Source organism: Lithobates pipiens, unplaced genomic scaffold, assembly GCF_037356315.1.
Source record: "Lithobates pipiens isolate NorthernLeopardFrog02 unplaced genomic scaffold, aLitPip1_a1.2 Scaffold_19, whole genome shotgun sequence".
Classification (NCBI taxonomy): Eukaryota; Metazoa; Chordata; class Amphibia; order Anura; family Ranidae; genus Lithobates; species Lithobates pipiens.
Window position 1 is genome coordinate 538,767,341 of NW_027507764.1, and position 22,840 is coordinate 538,790,180.

Sequence of the window (22,840 nt, forward strand, 5' to 3'; positions counted from 1 at the left end):
AATATCTAAATTAGCACTTAAAACTGTAATTTTTTAACTGTTGGAAATGCCAGTAAAAACATGGATGTGCCAGTAAATTTGGGGTGTTTTGTCAGTAAATTTCAATCTGATAGGTTGGCAACACTGTTGCGCAGGTGTGTGCAGGGCTTTTGTTAGAGTGGTGACTAGTGTTCTGGGCTCTACCCTGACAGGTGGTGAAGGGCTCTTTCCAGGAGTTGGAAGCGCTCCATCTACGAGACAGATGAGAGCCAGTGCAGGCTTAGAGCTCCTGTATGTTGATTAGCTTCCCATGGGCCTTTCACTGATTTTGGTTCCTTCCATAGAAACTGGTTAACAGTGAGGATATTGTCAGTGTACCGTATGATTTTAAAATATACTTCCAGTCTACCTTTACTGGAACACCAAGCTGTAAGTACAGGCAGAGAGAGCTTCCGCACAGGGTCATGGTGCCAGTTCATTATCGCTCTTATGGGATAAACTGCTTTAATTTCATTTGACAAGCCTATGTAATGTGAGAGTACAAACTACTTAAGGCATTTTTAATCAGCTAAGTTTAATAAGTAATATACTGAAATGTGCTTAGATCTGTTATGGTTTAATTAGGCATAAACTTTACTGTTCATTGTGATTTTTTTTGGACATGTCTGAATAACTATTAGGACTTCAAGCTGGTGTTTGCTAAAAAAGTAATTTGGCCATATGTTTATTTAAAGAGACATCTGCTTTCCTCTATGTTAGGTACAAGATTCCAAAACAAAGTCCATAAGATTTATGAAATCTAGTTGATGAAACAGAAATTCACGGTTCATAATTGAATTATGGTAAACAACTTTGGAAAATACAGTTATCTTTGATGGCCAAGGTCCTCATCCAAGATTATAATGGATTTAGAATTGTGTCCATGTTGTGTTTCTGACAGAGACTTAAAGAAGAACCATATATTGTAAAAAGAAAATTCATAGATTAGTTGATCTTGGTTCTATTAATATGGCACACCTTGATCTTGTTCCACTGGTATAATGTTGGCATGGGACTGTTTTTTTAGCATCTTCAAGGCAAGTATAGATTGTAGAGGGTTTAGTAAGTGTGAGAGTTATGTATAGGCAAGGTAATGATTACAGTCAGGGGGTAAAGTTGGTTTTAAGTAGACATGTGCAGAGCAGAACATTTTGTTTAGTTTAGTTTTGGACAGATTTGTTATGTAACTAATTATGTTTTGTTATGGGATTTGCTTCGTTTGGTTTCAGAATTTGTTTAGTTTTGTTTTATTTTCATAAAATTTTAATTTGTTTTCATTAAAATGTGTTTCATTTATTCATTTTCTAATGAATTCCAACTTTTCAGAATGATTAGAATTCGGATTGTTTGAAAAATTATCGACCGATTCGAAATAGCTGGTTGTTAAGCAGTAGGCTGGGAATCTGGCTGTCTGTGTCCTTAACGACCCTGAGTCATCATCTGTCAGCTGGCTTCTCCACTGGCAGATAAATGTAAAGAATGTCAGCAATTGTCCGGCAATAGAAAAATGTTTTAAAAAATGGCATAGGGTTCCCTCCCCAGTCAATACTAGGCCCTTTGGGTCCGAATTTTCAAATCCTGTGTGAAGAAATAGCTGGTTGTTAAGCAGTGGGCCAGGAAGCCGGTCGTCCATGTCCTTAACAACCACGAGTCTTCATCTGTCAGCGGGCTTCCACAGTTGATTCACTATATATTGATCTTTATTAAGTAAGCGCCATTTTATTTACTTATATTTAATATCAGAATTGGAAAGCTTCTTTGTGAATGAGTATCGAGTACATCATACCCATACCCATTCACCAAAAAAAGTGTCAAAAAGTAAAAACCACAGGTCCCCTACATGCCTCTCGTATGTTTCTCAGTGGGAGTGGGATTTGGCATCTGAGATAGACCTGGCAGGCTGGAGCAAGGCCTTGTTCTACGTAGCAAAATGCTCATTTAACATCATTTTGCCAACTCAACATTTGCCACCTTAGAGGCGGCATATAAAGTACTCCTATGCTGGTAATGAGGTACTGAGTGCCAGTGCATATCGCTCACACCAGTCCCGATCACAGCAACCACTGTTTTTGGGGCTGTGGCATCGCAGGAATGTTTTACACATATGGTGGACTTGCCCGCGACTGATAGGGTTTTGGTCCCGAGTCTTTGGCCTTCTATACACCTTGTTTAACCTGCCTATACAAAATTATGCTAAATTGGCCCTGTTGCACTGCCCCATTCCGGGACTCTATGCTCATCAGCAGAAATTGGAAACCTACCTATTTCTGTCTGGCAAGGGGACAATTGCCCATGCCTGGAAGAAGCCTATGGTTCCTTTTCAGGGTGTTAGAGAGTGCATAACAGCTCTCATGTTCAATGAACAGATGTCAAGCATTCTCAAGGACTCTCATGCCAAATTTTTAAAGATTTGGGAACCTTGGCTCCAATACGACTTTCCCTCGCTTCCTCCAGCTAGCATCAGACGCTTGTGAGTGACTTGTCTGACAATCCTGAGTCCATATACCTCCCATGCCCTCCTCTCTTTCCTTTCTTCCCTTTGACTTACCCCTGTTTTCCCCTTTCTTTTTTCCTTCCATTTTATCTGTTTCTTTTTCCTATTTTTTGGGGGGCTCATACCTCTCTTTTACTGCACACCCTGAGTGCGTATTTAAATTGCTTTACTATCAGGGATTTAGTCAGTCCAGGTTTGATATAGATATTGCTGTGGATTTTCCTTTCTGGGCTTGGTGCATAGCCTCTGCCACTGCTTTCCTTTATTTGGTGTTCCATATATGCAGTTTTCCCTGAGTTAAATTGTCACTGTGAGCCCCTACATGGGCAGTTTTTGTTATTCCTTTGAAATTTTTATAAAATATGTTTACCAGAAAAAGTAAAAACCACAGGAAACAGTTTTTGCTAAGTCCTTTATTAAAAAAAAACATAGTGTGGCTCAATGTCCATCATGATACCGGCTGACTTGAAAAATAGAAAAATGGTGAAAAAAGCTTTGCCGCCTAAGAGGCAACCCGCCGTATGCCCTTTCTTCAGCTTTGACAGTTCTTATATAGGCAAAGGGCGGGGCCATCCGGTTACATCCCCGTGACACCGCCTCCTTATGATGTCACATGACATTATGTGATGTCAGGTGACGTCAGAAAGGGAAGTGCTACCATGTGATTTAAGTGAATGTCCCACCCTTTGCCTATATAAGAGCTGTCAAAGCAAAGAAAGGGCAGACGGTGGGTAGCCTCTTAGGAGGCAAAGCGTTTTTTGCACTTTTTTGGGTCAGCGAGTTTTGTGATGGATATCAAAGGACACTATTTTTTTTTCTTTTAATAAAGGACTCGTCAAAAACTTTTTGCTGTGTCTCTTACTTTTTGACACTTTTTTTGGTGAATGGGTATGGGTACGATGTACTTGATAATCATTCACATGGGGGGGTTGGGATCTGGGGGCCCCCTTGTTAAAGGTGGCTTTCAGATTATGATAAGCCCCCCTGCCCGCAGACCCCGATAGCCACAGGCCAGGGTTATCTGAAAGAGGCTCTTGCCCCATCAACATAGGGACAAGATGCTTTTGGGTGGGGAGGTGCAGAGCCCCCCATCCCAAAGCACCCACCCCCATGTTGATGGCATGTGGCCTGGTACGGTTCAGGAGGGGGCATGGTATGGACTGTGGGGGCCCTACCCATTTTTCTTAACACTTTTTTATTGCCAGGCAATTGCAGGCAGTCTTTATCTTTACATTCATTGTCAGTGGGGAAACCCGCTGAGAGATGATGACTCATTGTTGTTAAGGATTAACAAACAGCTATTTCTTGACGCAGAATTTGAATTGTCAATCATTTTTCGACCGATCCAAATTGAATTTTTTCTAAAAAGTTGGAATTCATTAGAAAAATGAGTAAACAAAATGAATTTGAATGGATTTCAGCTAAATTCGTTACCATATTCTACATCCGAATCTCTGAGTAACCAAAAATTTGTCGGCATTTGTATTCAGACTGAAATGAATTGCACGTGTCTAGTTTTAAGGGTAGGTCTAAGGGTTAGGAGTTAAAGTGTTACTAAACCCAGGACCCTGCATTTACCATATCTGCATTTACCATATCTGGTCTCCCACAGTACACAGAACATGAACATTCTATTATTTAAGTAAATATAAACTGCTAAATACCTTTTCTCATATAGCAGTATATAGAAGTCTTGTGACTTCTATCAGTGTCTGGCCGAGCACTGGTTAAAGCTTATAGAAGGAGTTTTAATTCACCTGTGACTGTCCAATGAGGCTGCATGACCCCTGACCCTCTGTCTGGAGAGTGCTGATTGGCCTTGTGCTGATCACATGCACCCCCCCCCCCCCCAAAAGAAAAGCAATACACACAAAACTGGGCATGTGCAGAGTTCCCCCAAGCTCTGTACTATCATTGGATGGATTGGGGACTATGGAAGAAAGGGAGGATCATAGAAGACAGGACGAAACAGCATTTTTTACACAATGCAGATGATTAACCCCTGAAGTTCCACAGTGAGTATAACAAGCATGCTTTACTGATTTTACTGTTGTGGGTTTAGTAATACTTTAAGGTTAGTATTAGGCTTCAGGGGGTTAAGGGTTAGGTTAACTTATAGGGTTAAGATAGATCTATGGTCACACCATACACTTTCACATTGTATTTTTCATAACATCTGTATTATAGTAGCAATACAACATTTTGTTGACAATCAAATAAAAGGTTACTTGAAAAATGTTCTTTTGTGTTGTAAGTTCTGCCTGTCTGCTGGCCATCTCTTTCAATATCTTCCTGAATTCCCTGCATGCTTTGCAGCTTCTCCTCTGCAGTTTACTTTCTAAGCACTACATATCCCATGGTACCATGCTGCATGTTATCTGTGATTCCTATACTGACTGCCCTTCCTGAAACTCCTCCTCTCAGCACCTCTGTAGTTTAAAGACAGGCTCTGTGAAATGTGTGATGCAGCAGTGCCTACTCACAGAGCATAGTGATATGTGTTCAGATTAATAGGAGTAGGATAGAAATAATTGAAATTTAGTGTGAAAATTAACATATTATTTTACATTTTAACCTTACACAATATTTAGGTGTGCCCTCTGTTTGATTCCAAAAAAATCTGTAATTGATCTCAACCAGTCATAAAGAACATAAATGGATAGTTATGAAACAAATTAACAACCTAATTAGATGCACATCTATTATAAATCAGGATACTTCTCATTTAGCAAAATATATGCAACAATTTTTTATGTATTTGCAATCTTTACAAACCTGGGCAGCGCAGTGAGACAGTTTTACTAAGTCTGCAAAAAGATTTAGCACAGTAGATGAGACAGATCTGCGTTCATAAACTTTCAAAATAAGAGGCAGGTTTTATATTGTTGTAGTGCTACTTTAAAACAGCACAGGGAGAAATCTATGAATAGAAGAATAGTAAATCTGTCTCAAAATCCATCTCCCTGCTCCTGTTTACCATTGTGTAAGGGAATTGAAAAATGTCTTTCATAAGGTTTATGCTTTTAGGATAATCATTGGCCAAAGGCTAATTCAGAAAACATTACCACTAGGCAGATCACTCAAAAACACAATGAAAGCAAGAGTAGGCACCTAAAAGGTTTGTTCTAGGTTAATAATCCTGTGACAGTAGGTCTTGCTAATAATCTAGTTAAATAACCTTGTGTTTTCTCTGAAGAGCTTTTTAAAAGCTAAAATCTAGGTTTATTTTTTATTTTTATATTGGTCCGGTTTGGATGGATATGCCATATCAGAGCGATGGCCTTGGAAGCTGTAAATCACTGAAGTAGTCACCACTCATCACTAGGGATGAGCCAAACACCCCCCTGGTTCAGTTCGCATCCAGAACATACGATCAGGCAAAAAATGTGTTCAAACACACAAACACGTTAAAGTCTATAGGACACAAACATGCATAATCAGTTCTAAATTTTAAAGGCTTATATGCAAGTTATTGTTATAAAAAGAGTTTGGGGACCTGGGCCCTGCCCTAGGGGACATGTATCAATGCAAATTTTTTTTAAAAAGGATGTATTTTTGGGAGCAGTGATTTTAATAATGCTTAAAGTAAAACAATAAAAGTGTAATATTCCTTTAAATTTTGCACCTGGGGGGTGTCTATAGTATGCCCCAAAGCACCTTGTCCCCATGTTGATGGGGAGAAGGGCCTCATCCCCACAACCCTTGCCCAGTGGTTGTGGGGGTCTCAGGGTGGGGGGCTTATCGGAATCTGGAAGCCCTCTTTGACAAGGGGACCCCCAGATCCCAGCCCCTACCATTTCCCAAAAAAGTGTCAAAAAGGTTAAAAAACACAAGAGACAGTTTTTGACAAGTCCTTTATTAATTTCTTCTTCTTTTTGCTTCTTCTTTCTTCTGGTCTTCCTTTGGTGTTTTTCTTCTTTTCCATCTTCTTCTTCTCCATCTTCTTCTTCTCCATCTTCTTCTTCCTCCGCTCTTCTCATCCCACGTCTTCCTCCGGGTTCTTATTCACACGATCTGCCTCAGTGGGAGTCTTCCACCGTGTGACGCTTCGGTTCTTCTGACACTTCTTATAAACGGAGTGACCCCGCCCCCTCCGACATCACAGGGAAAGCCATAGGGAAGTCCCCGTGAAGTCCCCCGTGTGTCAGAGGAGGGTGGGGTCACCCTCTGTTATATAAGAAGTGTCAGAAGAACAGAAGCATCACACGTCGGAAGACACCCACTGAGGCGGATCGTGCAGACGGAGCGGAGAAGAAGCCGGAGCAAGATGCAGGACGAGAAGAGCGGAGGAAGTAGAAGATGGAGAAGAAGAAGATGGAGGAAGAATAAGAACACTGAAGGAAGACCAGAAGAAATAAGATGGAAGAAGAAGGGGAAAGAAGAAGAAATTAGTAAAGGACTTGTCAAAAACCGTCTCTTGTGTTTTTTAACCTTTTTGACACTTTTTTGTGAAATGGTAGGGGTACATTTGTACTTTGTATTTGGATAAGGGTCTGGTATGGATTTTGAGGGGGACCCCCACGCCATTTTTTTTACATTTTGGCACGGGATTGCCCTTAATATTCATACCAGACCTGAAGGTCCTGGTATGGAATTTAGGGGGACCCCACACATTTTTTTTTTTAATTTTGGTTCAAGGTTCCCCTGTGGGGAAATGCCATGCCGTTTTTATCAACTAACTTTTATGTGTATTGTCGGATCGACAATTCATTATATCTGCGAGTAGTTTTAAATGACTTTTTTCCTTTAGAAATTTCATTTTGCTGTCAAACTGTTCTAAACACGGTAAACATGCACCACTTTACAGGCATACTATAGACACCCCCAGGTACGAAATTTAAAGGAATATTACACTTTTATTGTTTCACTTCAAGCATTATTAAAATCACTGCTCCCTAAAAAACGGCCAATTTTAAAACTTTTTTTTGGATTAATACATATCCCCTGGGGCAGGACCCAGGTCCCCAAACACTTTTTATGACAATACCTGGCATATAATCCTTTAAAATTAGCACTTTTGATTTCTCCCATAGACTTTTAAAGGGTGTTCCGCAGCTTTCGAATTTTACGTGAACCCCCCAAATTGTTCGCAGTTCTGTGAACTGGTGAACAGTCAATGTTCGCGTCTAACTCATGTTTGACCCGAACATAAAGCCCATCCCTACTCATCACTCTTACAATGATAGCAGCAATCTTTGGGGACTCGTGTTGACTGGATTCCCTTCTGCGTAGTAACCACAAGAGACTGCTCTTTATGCACTGCTGCCATTCACAAAACCAATTGTATTTTTTAAATGACTACAAGGCATTCTTTGAATTGACTAGGTGGAGAGGTGGGGTGGTGATGTCCCAATCACCAACATGTCCAATCAGAGAATGCTTTATATTCTTTGTAAAATGCGTTCTGTGAAGGGAGGCAGTGCTGAGCAAGGAACCCCCTGTAATTTTCTGCAGAAGGGAAGCTGCTTGGCACAAGACCCAGAAGATAGCAGCTGTCACTGTAGTAGTGGTGAATAGTATATGGATTTTCAGCTTCCACTGAAATTACTTAGGTACGAGCTGTGCTTATTTACATTAGTCCAAGCTAGATCAATGTAACTGTGCAATATAAATCACACTCAGCTTTAATTTTGATGTACGTATAATATATACATGTCAGGGTAACTTAGTACATATGAAGTAATAATAACCTTGGCAGGAAGGTGGTGATCCATCCATTTGAAGGCGCTCACCCAGTCTGCAAGTCAAAATTTCATTGCCAACTAAGGTGAAACCCGGAACACACTGATAGCGTATTATGTCCCCTATAAAAGAAAAAAACATATTTTCCTTGTTCAAATGTTTTATTGAAAGAAAATACAAAACAAGTATACATGTATAAGTATGTGACCAGTACAAGTTTTCAATGAGATAGGTACATCATGAATGAAGCATGCAAATGACACTGCAGGATCAAGTAACAAGTAATATTTAGCATGGGAAGATTATTCCCAACAAAGGCACACAAAAGTAGGATGACAATCAAACCCATATCATTTGTAGGTAAGGAGAGGGCTAAACCTGGGGGGGGGGGGGGGGGGGTGATGGAGCTATGAGCAGAGCATGTTAGGGTATCCCAACAGGTGGCTCACCACTGGGGGGGGGGGCAAAAAGCCCAAGAGTCCTAGGAGACTTTGCTACAGGATGAGCGGTAGTTGTACAGTATACACAAGGAGGAGGTTACCTAGAAGCCAGAGCCAAACAAAAAGGGCTGCAGGGGAGCAAAACAAGGAAGATATAGAAGCAGGAGGGGTGTAGGGGAGAAGTAAAGAAAGAGCGGAGAAAGACATTTGTGGGACAAAAGAGGTGAAGAGGAAAGTAGAGCAGGGGAAGGTGGAACAGAAGAGGAGGGGAGGAGAAGGAGTGGATGGGGGTCCCTTAGGGAAGGCATGGGCTTTGATACTCAAATCAAGGTTAGGATAGAGAGTCTATACATGAGAGATTATGGGAACAGTAGAGTATCATCCAATCCAGGGGGTAGGTAATGGGTAACCCAGGGTCTCTAGAGTTTCTCAAATGTATGCACATTGTCTAATATGACAGCTTCAAGATTAGCGTGAATTGCAAAAAAAATGTTTAAACAAAATGCTTTCATACAATTTATTGTAAACATAACAATAATAGTGATAGGGTGCAGAGACAAAAGTTTTGGCTGCTGCTTAGCTGCCATAATTGTGATATACAGGAATTACAAAGTTTTGCTTCCAAAGCCCTTTCATTATAAAGAGTGGAGTAGTGAAAAGAAGCAGCTGCAAGGATCAAGCAAATTGATCTGCAATCCATAGAGGATTATTTCATTTAGGTTTGATCACTTGAAAAGTCATTGCGATTCACTGATAAATGTTATCATCTCTAGCAGCCTTTAGAATACAATACTGTTATCCTTTGTTACATCAGCAGCATTTCTTAACTGACCACAATTACTGTAGACCTAACAGTAAAAAAAAATAAAAAAAAAAAATACTACTTTGAACAACTTTGCACTACAGATTTCTTGTACATAACCCTATATGAAGCCTATATAAACTGACTATATACAGTATCTTACAAAAGTGAGTACACCCCTCACATTTTTGTAAATATTTTGATATATCTTTTCATGTGACAACACTGAAGAAATAATACTTTGCTACAATGTAAAGTAGTGAGTGCACAGCTTGTATAACAATGCACATTTGCTGTCCCCTCAAAATAACTCAACACGCAGCCATTAGACATGTCTAAACCGCTGGCAACAAAAGTGAGTACACCCCTAAGTGAAAATGTCCAAATTGGGCCAAAAGTGTCAATATTTTGTGTGGCCATCATTATTTTCCAGCACTGCCTTAACCCTCTTGGGCATGAAGTTCACCAGAGCTTCACAGGTTGCCACTGGAGGCCACTTCCACTCCTCCATGACAACATTACGGAGTTGGTGGATGCTAGAGACCTTGCGCTCCTCCACCTCGTGTTTGAGGATCCCCCACAGATGTTCAATGGGATTTAGGTCTGGAGACATGCTTGGCCAGTCCATCACCTTTACCCTCAGCTTTTTTAGCAAGGCAGTGGTTGTGTTTGGGGTCGTTATCATGTTGGAATACTGTGGAAAAGAAGTATTCCTGTGCCACGTCAGGGAAATAGAGGGGGATAGGGTACTGCTGCACACACTGAAAGGGAAATATCTGAACCCCGGGGAATAATGAGTAAGAAAGGTAGTGGTGCGCTGTACACAAGGAGGATATATCTATTGATAAAAGCAGTATATACAATTCGCAATGGGGGGATATCCAGTAAACAATACAGGTCTGGGTATGTCTATGTGACTAGTTTAAACAGCAACACTCATTTCTACTAATAGTCCACAACATAAATACATAAAATAGTGAAAATTCATATAAACTCCAAAGTGCAACGTGTTGCGATCCTGTAGTCGCATAAAAGTGCAAATATTCCAATGTGCCGCTGTGGCTGATAAAACAATAATGTTTGTTGCTATTAGTGTAAAATCTACAACATAAAACCGTGAAATAATAAAAACAAGAAAAAACACAATATAACATTCAAAAGTGCAGCGTGTTGCGATCCTAAAATCGCATAAAGTGAAGGTGTTCTGCTGTGGTGCACATAGGCAAACCTTCAAACATAAATAATAATTCAGTGACAAAAAATGTAAGTGTATCAGACAAATAAGTGTATCAGACAAATATAAGTGTATCAGACAAAAAGTCAGTATTTATGTTTGAAGGTTTGCCTATGTGCACCACAGCAGAACACCTTCACTTTATGCGATTTTAGGATCGCAACACGCTGCACTTTTGAATGTTATATTGTGTTTTTTCTTCTTTTTTCTTGTTTTTATTATTTCACGGTTTTATGTTGTAGATTTTACACTAATAGCAACAAACATTATTGTTTTATCAGCCACAGCGGCACATTGGAATATTTGCACTTTTATGCGACTACAGGATCGCAACACGTTGCACTTTGGATTTTATATGAATTTTCACTATTTTATGTATTTATGTTGTGGACTATTAGTAGAAATGAGTGTTGCTGTTTAAACTAGTCACATAGACATACCCAGACCTGTATTGTTTACTGGATATCCCCCCATTGCGAATTTTATATACTGCTTTTATCAATAGATATATCCTCCTTGTGTACAGCGCACCACTACCTTTCTTACTCATGTTGGAATACTGCCCTGCGGTCCAGTCTCCGAAGGGAGGGGATCATGCTCTGCTTCAATACATCACAGTACATGTTGGCATTCATGGTTCCCTCAATGAACTGTAGCTCCCCAGTGTCGGCAGCACTCATCTAGCCCCAGACCATGACACTACCACCACCATGCTTGACTGTAGGCAAGACACAGACACACTTGTCTTTGTACTCCTCACCTGGTTACCGCTACACATGCTTGACACCATCTGAACCAAATACGTTTATCTTGGTCTCAGCAGACCACAGGACATTGTTCCAGTAATCCCTGTCCTTAGCCTGCTTGTCTTCAGCAAACTGTTTGCAGGCTTTCTTGTGCATCATCTTTAGAGGCTTCCTTCTGGGATGACAGCCATTCAGACCAATTTGATGCAGTGTGCGGAGAATGGTCTGAGCACTGACAGGCTGACCCTCCATCCCTTCAAGCTCTGCAGCAATGCTGGCAGCACTCATACGTCTTTATCCCAAAGACAACCTCTGGATATGACGCTGAGCACGTGCACTCAACTTCTTTGGTTGACCATGGCGAGCCCTGTTCTGTGTGGAACCTGTCCTGTTAAACCACTGTATGGTCTTGGCCACCATGCTGCAGATCAGTTTCAGGGTCTTGGCAATCTTCGTATAGCCTAGGCCATCTTTATGTAGAGCAACAATCCTTTTTTTAAGATCTTAAGAGAGTTATTTGCCATGAGGTGCCATGTTGAACTTCCAGTGACCAGTATGAGAGTGTGAGAGTGATAACACCAAATATAACAGACCTGCTCCCCAGTCACACCTGAGACCTTGTAACACTAATGAGTCACATGACACCAGGGAGGGAAAATGGCTAATTGGGCCCAATTTGGACATTTTCACTTAGGGGTGTACTCACTTTTGTTGCCAGTGGTATAGACATTAATGGCTGTGCATTGAGTTATTTTGAGGGGACAGCAAATGTACACTGTTATACAAGCTGTACACTCACTATTTTACATTGTAGTAAAGTGTGTGTTGTCACATGAAAAGATAGAATAAAATATTTACAAAAATGTGAGGGGTGTATTCACTTTTGTGAGATACTGTACAATAAGACCACACTTTAGCACCAAAAACGTAACCCCCCTGGCGGTATTCCTGAGTCTGGCTCGGGGTGGAGATTTTGTGCCAAAAGCAGTAATCCCGAGCCAGCCTCGGGACCGCATCGCTGAATGCAGAGAGAGTTTGCTTACCTTCTCCCCTGGATCCAGCGATGTCCCCCCCTGTACGAGCGAGCCATGCTCCGCTCAATCTATCACAGAGCCGATCTCCATTCCCTGTGAGCGTTGTGACGCACGGGGACGGAGAACGGCGCCAAATTCAAAAAGTGAAACACACAGTATACATACAGTATAATGTAATCTTACAGATTACATTGCTGTATGTAATTATTTCACATCCCCTTTGTCCCTAGTGGTCTGTCCAGTGTCCTGCATGCAGTTTTATAATATAAAAACTGTTCTTTATGCCTGGAAACTGGAGATTGTCCATAGCAACCAAAACTGTCCCTTTACATCAAAAATGATTTTAGGCCAGCTAGAAAACAGCGATAACAAATAAGAATCACTCGCAGAATTGAGCGATAGTGATTTGTGGGGAGATCCGACATCAAATACTAAAAAGTAGTGACATCGACAATTCTGCAACTGAGCAACTTTCAGTGTTTTTGATTTGATTACATTATTGAATATTTTTTATTATTGTTATATTATTATTTGGTATAATTATTTATAGTTATGTATTATATTATAATTTATAATTTCATTTTTCAAACTTTATCATACCCGGGATGTCTGCTAGACTCCGGTTTGGACAGATTTAAGTGAGTTATTCCTAAGAATTACAGGACTACAATATAAAACACCAAATTTTCCATGCAAAATAATTGTACCACTTTCAGCACCTAAAATCTGAAATAATCGTACTGCCAGGGAGGTTAAGCACACACTCGTTAGCACCAAAAACTGAACTGTGCTGTGAAACTTGGGAGTTTTTTTAAAACTCACTGTGATAGTATAAGAGCAGGCAGCATTCATCTGAACCAGATTTTTGTTAATTTTTGTTGCATTGTCCCCATACGTAGCCTGTTCATAAATCCTGACTTACTATTCCATTAATTACTATTACACATAAATTCTACTACATGCAGTCGGCTTCATTAATATGGTAATTTAAATATGGAACTTGACAGGCACTGATAGAGAGCACCAAACTGAATGTCTCAGTAGATATGTGGATATGCATGGCTTGCCATTTCTTCCCATGGTAGAATATCAACTCAACAACATAAGCATTAAATGCACTGCATGCATTGAGTGTCCATGTACAGCTAAACCCACTATTATTTTACATCTATACTCCACTTTATAAACCACTTCACACAGCCGCAGTTTTACCTATTTCAAACTCATCATCTTCTGCCAGAAATTCAGCATTTGGCACAGGAGCAGGTGCCTGGCATATTCTCAACTGGTAAGCTGTAAAAAATGAAAATAATTATTTTTAATATGTACTTAGGTATGCACTGAGTATTTGTTTAAGTCACTCATAAAACAAAAAGCTCTGTGTAAAGAAATTATGTAGTGGAGTCATTGATTAATGTATTCTTGGTTAAGTCTGACAACAGAGTACACTGTGGTTTATACAAAATAAAATAAAACAAATACATAGAACCCTGTTGTGGAGGATGCGCTGTACTGCATATGCAAGCTTGTACAAAAAACAGGCAACCAGACCAAAGGGACAGTACTGTCATTAAGTGGCATATTAAAAGGTAAATCTAAAAACTCCAAAACTCCATTTAATATGCCACTGTCTCCAAAACCATTAGGGCAGCTATAAATTCTGCTGACCAAAATAATGTTTTTTTTTTGTTTTGTTTTTTTTATAGCTGCCAGTAGTTAAATAACTAACATTAAAGGTTTCTTTTTTCTCTATAAAACAACAACCATATTATACATACCTGTTTAATGAATAGCTGTTCCAACAGTACAGTTATCTTTTAACAATGTGACAACATTTAGTCCTCACATAAAGGTGGCTGATCATTGATGTTACACCATTGGTTCTGAACTCTATCACCCAATTTCAAAGTGGAATTCCAGGCTACATCTAACTAAGCTTAAAACAGCACCCACCCACTTCTAACTCATATACTTACTACCCTGGAGAACAGTGATTCTCAACCAGGGTTCCGTGGAACCCTGGGGTTCCTCCAAAGGTTGCTAAGGGTTCCTTCAGCATTGGGCAATTTCTGCCTCTCAGATAAGTTCCCACTGACACCATTGATCTTTTTAGCTACCTGTAAGGAGGTTATTCTTCCCAATGACCACCAGTGTAAGGACCATTCCTTCCACTGACCATCACACTAGTGTATGATGAGTTGTAGATTTCTAAAATTTAGCAGGGGTTTCCCGAGACCGGAGAACTATTTTAAGGGTTCCTCTGTGTTGAAAAGATTGAGAAAGGCTGCTGTAGAAGGAAGATGAATATGCTTACCTGTTCTCAGAGTGCTCTGGCCAAGTCACATTTTCTCCCCAGCAGTTGGCTTCAGGGGATAGAAGAGAGCATCAACAATGGATGGAATGCTTGGGATGACAGTCAGTCTCCATAGATTTACTATGGGACATCGGTTATTGGCTGTCATTCCTCTCTCCTGAAGCTGGCCCCTGGGAGTCGATCATGTGACAGGTCCAGAACCCCCCTGAATATGTAAGTATAAGCATCTTTCTTCTACAGGGTATTTTGAATAAGAGATAAGAGGGGTGGAAGGAAGAGTCAGCAGAGCACACACCACCAGACTGACACACATGGCGCTCTGGCACTTTGAGCACCCTATATGCACGCTGTCTGTGGGATCTGGATCTTCGGAAATATCAACACCATAACATCTGTGTCCACATCGTCTAACACCAGCCAAGCAGACCCCGAGGCACTGCAGGACTAGTATAAAAAAATATAATTATCAGCTCTAAGATAATTAATATAACATAGACAATCATAAAATTAAAAAGAATAGCAGCCAGCACAGTTCGTTGATCAACAAACTTGATAAAATATAGTCCCAAGTTGCAGCGCTTGTTGGAATTAAAGTTCATTGATTGAGGAAAAAACTGTAAACATCATATGATAGTGAGAGAGACTATCCACCGCTTCAGAGAGGTGCAAAAAAGGGGCATGCAACACCCAGGTGTGTCAAATCTGCTTACCAGATATCAGATAACAGTAGGCATCAATAAAAATTCCTAGGAGCACATATTTCACACTCTCCACTAGATATGATATCCAGGAGACGGCCGACCGTAATAGGTATCGCTCTCCCACACCAAATACAAAAATATACTCAGGAAGACCAGTATGACTCCAAATCACAGCAGTCCAATGTTTATATATAACATGCAAAGCAAAAAGCAAAGCAAGAATACATAGTGAAGCCCGTTAGGAGACAAACACAGAATTTTATTGTAGTACACTTACATTGGAGAAGTCGCAAACAAGCATAAAAAAGATAAAATGAAGATTCCACGATCATCAGCATGCTTGCATCAGCCAGCTTTACATGTTTCATCCAAGAGGGATATCATCAGAGGCATGACTGAGCGATGCAAGCATGCTTATTATATAATAAACCCAACATGAATGACAGGTGCTGTGTTTTACTCACAACCCAATAGCTGTATGCAATGTAAGTTCAGGAAAAATGCCAGAGCATGCACAGTCTGAATATCGACTATGATAAATAACATTGACTTTCCGGGGGTGGCCCAGAGACGTCAAATCAGCCAATGGTATTCTAGAAAACATTAGTTTAGCCTATAAGATACAGAATACCAGCTAACCGCTCTCGGAAGAAAAGAATAACAAACCGGAAGTGGTCAGCGAAGCGCACCGCCTAAATCCTGCAATGACCACTTCCAGAGAAAACAATAACAAAGGAAGCAGTGAGTGGGGCGCAGCGTCCAGAGCTGCGCTTCAGATTGTGTCTGCGCATTGCGGCTATTTGCACATCAATTGGACAACATCTGGATAGGAAGTCCAACCATTTCCGGGTGAAAGACATTCAACTTAACAATACCGGAAGTGATATCAAATGAAACGCAAACACCGATATTAGCATTCCAAAGTAACATCACAGCTAGGGATGAGCCGAACACCCCCCGGTTCGGTTCGCACCAGAACTTGCGAACGACCCCCGCGTTCGGCACGAACGTTAGAACCCCATTGAAGTCTATGGGACTCGAACGTTCGAATTGGAAAGTGCTAATTTTAACGGCTAATATGCAAGATAGTATGCTAAAAAGGGTTTGGCGATCTGCCTCCTGCCTCAGGGGACATGGGTCACTGCAAAAAAAAGTTTTAAAAACTTTAAAAAGTGAAATATTCCTTTAAATATGGTGCCTGGGGGGTGTCTATATAGTATGCCTGTGAAGTGCCACGTGTTTCCCGTGTTTAGAACAGTCCCTGCACAAAATGACATTAAACGGAAATAACACCATTTAAAACTGCTTGCGGTTTTAATGTTATATCTGGTTCCTGCAATATGGTTGAAAATCATTCAGAAAAATGGCATGGGTAGCCCTCCCTGCCCATTACCAGCCTATTTGGGTCTTGTACGCACATTAAGGGGAACCCTGTACCCATATTAAAAAAAAGGAAATGCGTGTGGCCCCCAGGCCCTATATACTCAGAACAGCAGTATACAGGCGGTGCAAACAAGACAGGGACTGTGTAGGTTTGTTGTGTTAAGTTGAATCTGTTTGTCATTTTCAACCGGTACATTTTTAAAGTGTAGCTCCAGTCAAAAAAAATATCTTTAAGCTTTTTGGAAAACATAGGGAAGGGTTATCACCCCTGTATAATTTGTTTTGTCGTCCATCTTTTTTCATCTCACTTGCTGTTGTCTCCTTCCGTTTGCAAGTAGGAGATGTTTGTAAATTGGATGTTTGAAAGTAGGGGCCTGCCCTATATGCTCTGCAGGAATGGCGGAACAAGGTGTTGGTTTTGCAACAACATTGTAAGCCCTCAAAGTGACTCTTGGTGGCCGCTGGAGCGCCCTGCTGTGAACGATTATATCAAGAATTGTAATTACATGCCATTGTTGAACAGTGGTAGAAAAATTTACCTTTGGTGGTTGTGGTGCTGGTGCCACAACACTATAAGTCCTCACAGTTACTCTGGGTGGGCACAGGAAGGGGCCCTCCTGTGAAATATTATATCAAGAATTGTAATTACATGTCCCTGTTAAACAGGGGCAGAAAAATTGGGCCTTAGGCACTGGTGCCATCACACTGCAACCTCTGCCATACACTCTAGTTTTTTTGCAGGAATTAGCCCTGCTGCAAAGCATTGCATCAAAAATTTTACTTAAACGCCCCTGTTAAACAGGGGCAGAAAAATTGGGCCTTAGGCACTGGTGCCATCACACTGCAACCTCTGCCATACACTCTAGTTTTTTTGCAGGAATTAGCCCTGCTGCAAAGCATTGCATCAAAAATTTTACTTAAACGCCCCTGTTAAACAGGGGCAGAAAAATTGGGCCTTAGGCACTGGTGCCATCACACTGCAACCTCTGCCATACACTCTAGTTTTTTTGCAGGAATTAGCCCTGCTGCAAAGCATTGCATCAAAAATTTTACTTAAACGCCCCTGTTAAACAGGGGCAGAAAAATTGGGCCTTAGGCACTGGTGCCATCACACTGCAACCTCTGCCATACACTCTAGTTTTATTGCAGGAATTAGCCCTGCTGCAAAGCATTGCATCAAAAATTGTACTTAAACGCCCCTGTTAAACAGGGGCAGAAAAATTGGGCCTTAGGCACTGGTGCCATCACACTGCAACCTCTGCCATACACTCTAGTTTTATTGCAGGAATTAGCCCTGCTGCAAAGCATTGCATCAAAAATTGTACTTAAACGCCCCTGTTAAACAGGGGCAGAAAAATTGGGCCTTAGGCACTGGTGCCATCACACTGCAACCTCTGCCATACACTCTAGTTTTATTGCAGGAATTAGCCCTGCTGCAAAGCATTGCATCAAAAATTTTACTTAAACGCCCCTGTTAAACAGGGGCAGAAAAATTGGGCCTTAGGCACTGGTGCCATCACACTGCAACCTCTGCCATATACTCTATTTTTTTTGCAGGAATTAGCCCTGCTGCAAAGCATTGCATCAAAAATTGTACTTAAACGCCCCTGTTAAACAGGGGCAGAAAAATTGGGCTGCTGGCATCACCCAGAACCAAAAATGTTCTTCCAACATATCAGCGGAGGAGGAAGAGGATAGACAATCAACATAACAGGACAGTCACTCAGCATCAGCATAGGCAGTCTTGAAGGGATGTGGTATTTCAAAAAAAATTATTCGGTTACATCAGCTTCAGGTGCTTGGTAGCTGTGGGTGATCCAAGACTGATTCATCTTGATGAAGGTCAGTCGATCAACTGATTCGGTGGACAGGCGCACCCTGTGATCGGTAACGAAGCCACCAGCAGCACTGAAGGTGCGTTCCGAAAGAACGCTGGATGCAGGACAGGCCAGTAGCTCAATTGCATACTGTGCAAGCTCTGGCCAGTGATCCATCCTCAAGACCCAGTAAGCCAGAGGATTTTCAGTGGGAAAGGTGTCCAAGTCTGACCTTGCCCCTAGGTATTCCTGCACCATGTAAATTAGACGCTGGCGATGGGTGCTGGAACCAATCATACCTTGGGGCTGCGGACTAAAAAATTGTCTGAAAGCATCAGTCAGACGGCCACCTTCTCCACCGCTCCTTCTGACTGATGCCTCAGCAACACGTTGTCCAGGACCAGGAGTTTGTGACCTCCCAGTCTCTGGGAACGCGTTGCACAGAGCTTTCTGCAAGGCCTCCCGGAGATGTCTCATCCTCTGCTCCCTCTGCGATGGCAAGATAAGGTCGGCAACCTTACCCTTGTACCGTGGATCAAGGAGAGTGGCCAGCCAGTAATGGTCCCTCTCCTTGATCCGAAGAATACGAGGATCCTTCCGCAGGCTTTGCAGGATCAGGGAGGCCATGCAGCGTAGGTTAGCTGAGGCATTCGGTCCGGAGTCCTCTGGGTCACTAAGGACAACATGATCCGCAGCTACCTCCTCCCAGCCACGTACAAGTCCACGTGTTTCTTGGGACTGTAAATCATCCCTATAAGACTGCTGCTGCTGATGCTGAGTGCCAGCCTCCACCTCCATGCTGACACAATCATCCTCCTCCTCCTCTTCCTCCTCCTCACCCTCTTCCTGTGTGATGGGTGGCACAGCAGGAACACTGTCTGGATAAAGGGGGCCTTGAGAGGCAAGGAAGTCCTCCTCTTCCTGCCTCTGTTCTGCCTCAAGTGCCCTGTCCATTATTCCACGCAGCGTATGCTCCAAGAGGTGGACAAGAGGTATAGTGTCACTGATGCATGCACTGTCACTGCTCACCATCCTTGTGGCCTCCTCAAACGGTGACAGGACAGTGCATGCATCCCTGATCATGCCCCACTGGCGTGGTGAGAAAAAACCAAGCTCTCCTGACCCTGTCCTGGTGCCGTAGTCGCACAGGTACTCATTGATGGCCCTCTGCTGTGTGTGCAGCCGCTGCAGCATGGCCAATGTTGAGTTCCATCTGGTGGGCATGTCACATATAAGGCGGTTCTTGGGCAGGTTCAACTCCTTTTGGAGCTCAGCCAGCCGAGCACAGGCATTAAATGATCGGCGGAAATGCACACAGACTCTCCTGGCCTGTTTCAGGACATCCTGTAAGCCGGGGTACCTGCCCAAGAACCGCTGCACCACCAGGTTAAGGACGTGAGCTACACAGGGCACATGGGTCAGTTGTCCCTGTCGGAGGGCGGAGAGGAGGTTGGTGCCATTGTCGCAAACCACCATTCCTGGCTTAAGCTGGCGTGGCGTCAACCACCTCTCGGCCTGCCCCTGCAGAGCTGACAAAACATCCGCCCCAGTGTGGCTCCTGTCCCCCAAACAAACCAGCGCAAGCACGGCATGGCATCGTTTTGCCTGCGTACTTGCGTAGCCCCTGCAACGCCTACGGAGCACCGCTGGTTCTGAGGACAGAGCACTGGAAGAGGCCATGGAGGAAGAAGAAGAGGAGGGGGTGGAGGAGAGAGGTGTGTCACAACCAATAGTAGCATTTTGGAGGCGTGGTGGCGGAACAACCTCCAATACTACTGCACCTTGTCCTGCATCCTTCCCAGCAGCCAGAAGAGTGACCCAATGGGCCGTGAAAGACAGGTAACGTCCCTGTCCATGCCTGCTGGACCATGAGTCAGCGGTAATATGCACCTTACCGCTGACCGCCCTGTCCAGCGAGGCAAGGACATTGCCTTCCACATGCCGGTAGAGAGCCGGAATTGCCTTCCGTGAGAAAAAGTGGCGTTTGGGGACCTGCCACTGAGGAACCGCACATTGTACAAACTCACGGAAGGGGGCCGAGTCTACCAACTGAAAAGGCAGCAGTTGAAGTGCTAGCAATTTAGCCAAGCTAGCATTCAACCGCTGGGCATGTGGATGGCTGGGAGTAAATTTCTTCCGCCGGTCCAGCAGCTGGGGCAGGGACATTTGTCTGCTATAATCGGACGTGGATGTACCACTAGCAGAGTTCCCGGAAGCACTTGGCTGTGACACACCTAATTCTACACCTTCATTCCTCTCAGAGCAGGTTTCAGAGAGGACTGAAGGTCTAGTGGGGTTGGAGATGCCAGCTGATGAGGAGCAAGGAGAGGTCCGCTTTGTTCTTTGGTGTGGGTCTTTGAGGTATGCTTGCCAACGAGCTGCATGGCAGGTCAACATATGTCTGGTCAAGCATGTGGTGCCCAAGCGGCTGATGTTTTGGCCACGTGAGATACGCTTGAGAGATATGTTGCAAATAGCAGCGGTGCAATCTGATGCACTCGTCTCAAAAAAGGCCCACACCAAAGAACTTTTAGAATAACGCGCAGAGGAAGCGCTCTGCGCAGGCGGAGCTCTGCGGTGTGATTCAGTCGGTGTGCTGCCCCTAAGCTGGCCCCCGGAGGGCATCCTGCCTCGTTGGACATGTGCCTCCTCCTCCTCCTCCTCCTCCTCCCTCCTTCCAGGCACCCACGTGGAGTCAGTGCCCTCATCATCCCCTCCCTCTTCATCGCTGTAGCAAACCTGGCAGTATGCTGCAGCTTGTGGAACATGACTGCCAGATTGCTGTCCTTCTTGAGCATCCCCTCTCTCTGTGCTCACGCCACTGCCTTCCTCTAGCTGAGTGTCATCATCAGAGCCCACCAAACACTGGGCATCCTCCTGGAGCATGTACCCAACACTGTGCTCAAAGAGTTCAGGAGACTCCTCAGGAGGACGTGGTGGGTCTAGGGAAGGAGTCACTGATGATGACATTGAGAGGAGGGACGACGATGTGTTAGCAGCTGCTTTTCTACTACCCTGAGACTGGGTGAGAGAGGATGAGGAGGATGAAGAGGGCTTGGTCATCCACTCTACCAAGTCGTTGGCATGTTGCGGTTCAACATGTCCAGCTGCAGAAAAGAAGGACAAGCATGTCCCATGGCCACGTGCTGATGACAATGCACCGCGTCCCCGACCAGCACTGTTGTCTCTAGACACAGAGCCTGCTTGCCCTCTTTTATCGGCTCGCGCCTGTCTGCCTCTCCTTGCTGGCCTTCCAGACATGGTAATGGCCTGAAGGGAGTTGGGTAAAACAGTAGTTGGGTAGTTTATATTGTGCTGGAGGCACACAACACCCACTAACTCCTGCAGATGCCTTTTTTATAGAACAGCAGAGTTAAAGGGGTATATACAGATGTATACTGTGCTGTGCTGGAAGCACACACAACTTCCAATAACTCCAGCAGATGTCAATCGGGCCCAAATAGAGAACAGCTATGTAGGTGGATAATAGCGGTATGTACTGGGTACAGAGCAGGCACACAGCACGCACTATCTCCTGAGTGACACTGCTGACTGCAAGCTCTATTGTTAAAGATGGACCACTAGCTATATAGGTGAGGTGAATATCACAGTGTATACTGCGGTCAGGGCACGCAGACAATAACCAGAAAACAGCAGAGTTAAAGGGGTATATACAGATGTATACTGTGCTGTGCTGGAAGCACACACAACTTCCAATAACTCCAGCAGATGTCAATCGGGCCCAAATAGAGAACAGCTATGTAGGTGGATAATAGCGGTATGTACTGGGTACAGAGCAGGCACACAGCACGCACTATCTCCTGAGTGACACTGCTGACTGCAAGCTCTATTGTTAAAGATGGACCACTAGCTATATAGGTGAGGTGAATATCACGGTGTATACTGCGGTCAGGGCACGCAGACAATAACCAGAAAACAGCAGAGTTAAAGGGGTATATACAGATGTATACTGTGCTGTGCTGGAAGCACACACAACTTCCAATAACTCCAGCAGATGTCAATCGGGCCCAAATAGAGAACAGCTATGTAGGTGGATAATAGCGGTATGTACTGGGTACAGAGCAGGCACACAGCACGCACTATCTCCTGAGTGACACTGCTGACTGCAAGCTCTATTGTTAAAGATGGACCACTAGCTATATAGGTGAGGTGAA

At 43.1% G+C, this 22,840-nt stretch overlaps 1 protein-coding gene across 1 annotated transcript in view; it reads right to left on the reverse strand.

The window, feature by feature from the left end:
* Window positions 1-22,840, reverse strand: part of CSMD3 (CUB and Sushi multiple domains 3) — a 1,166,690-nt gene that overhangs the window by 237,660 nt on the left and 906,190 nt on the right. The window contains exons 45-46 of the mRNA XM_077493847.1: window positions 13,663-13,743; window positions 8,203-8,316 (exon numbers count right to left, since the gene is read on the reverse strand). Of these exons, the coding sequence (XP_077349973.1) occupies window positions 8,203-8,316; window positions 13,663-13,743 (195 nt within the window). The remainder of the gene's footprint in view (window positions 1-8,202; window positions 8,317-13,662; window positions 13,744-22,840) is intronic.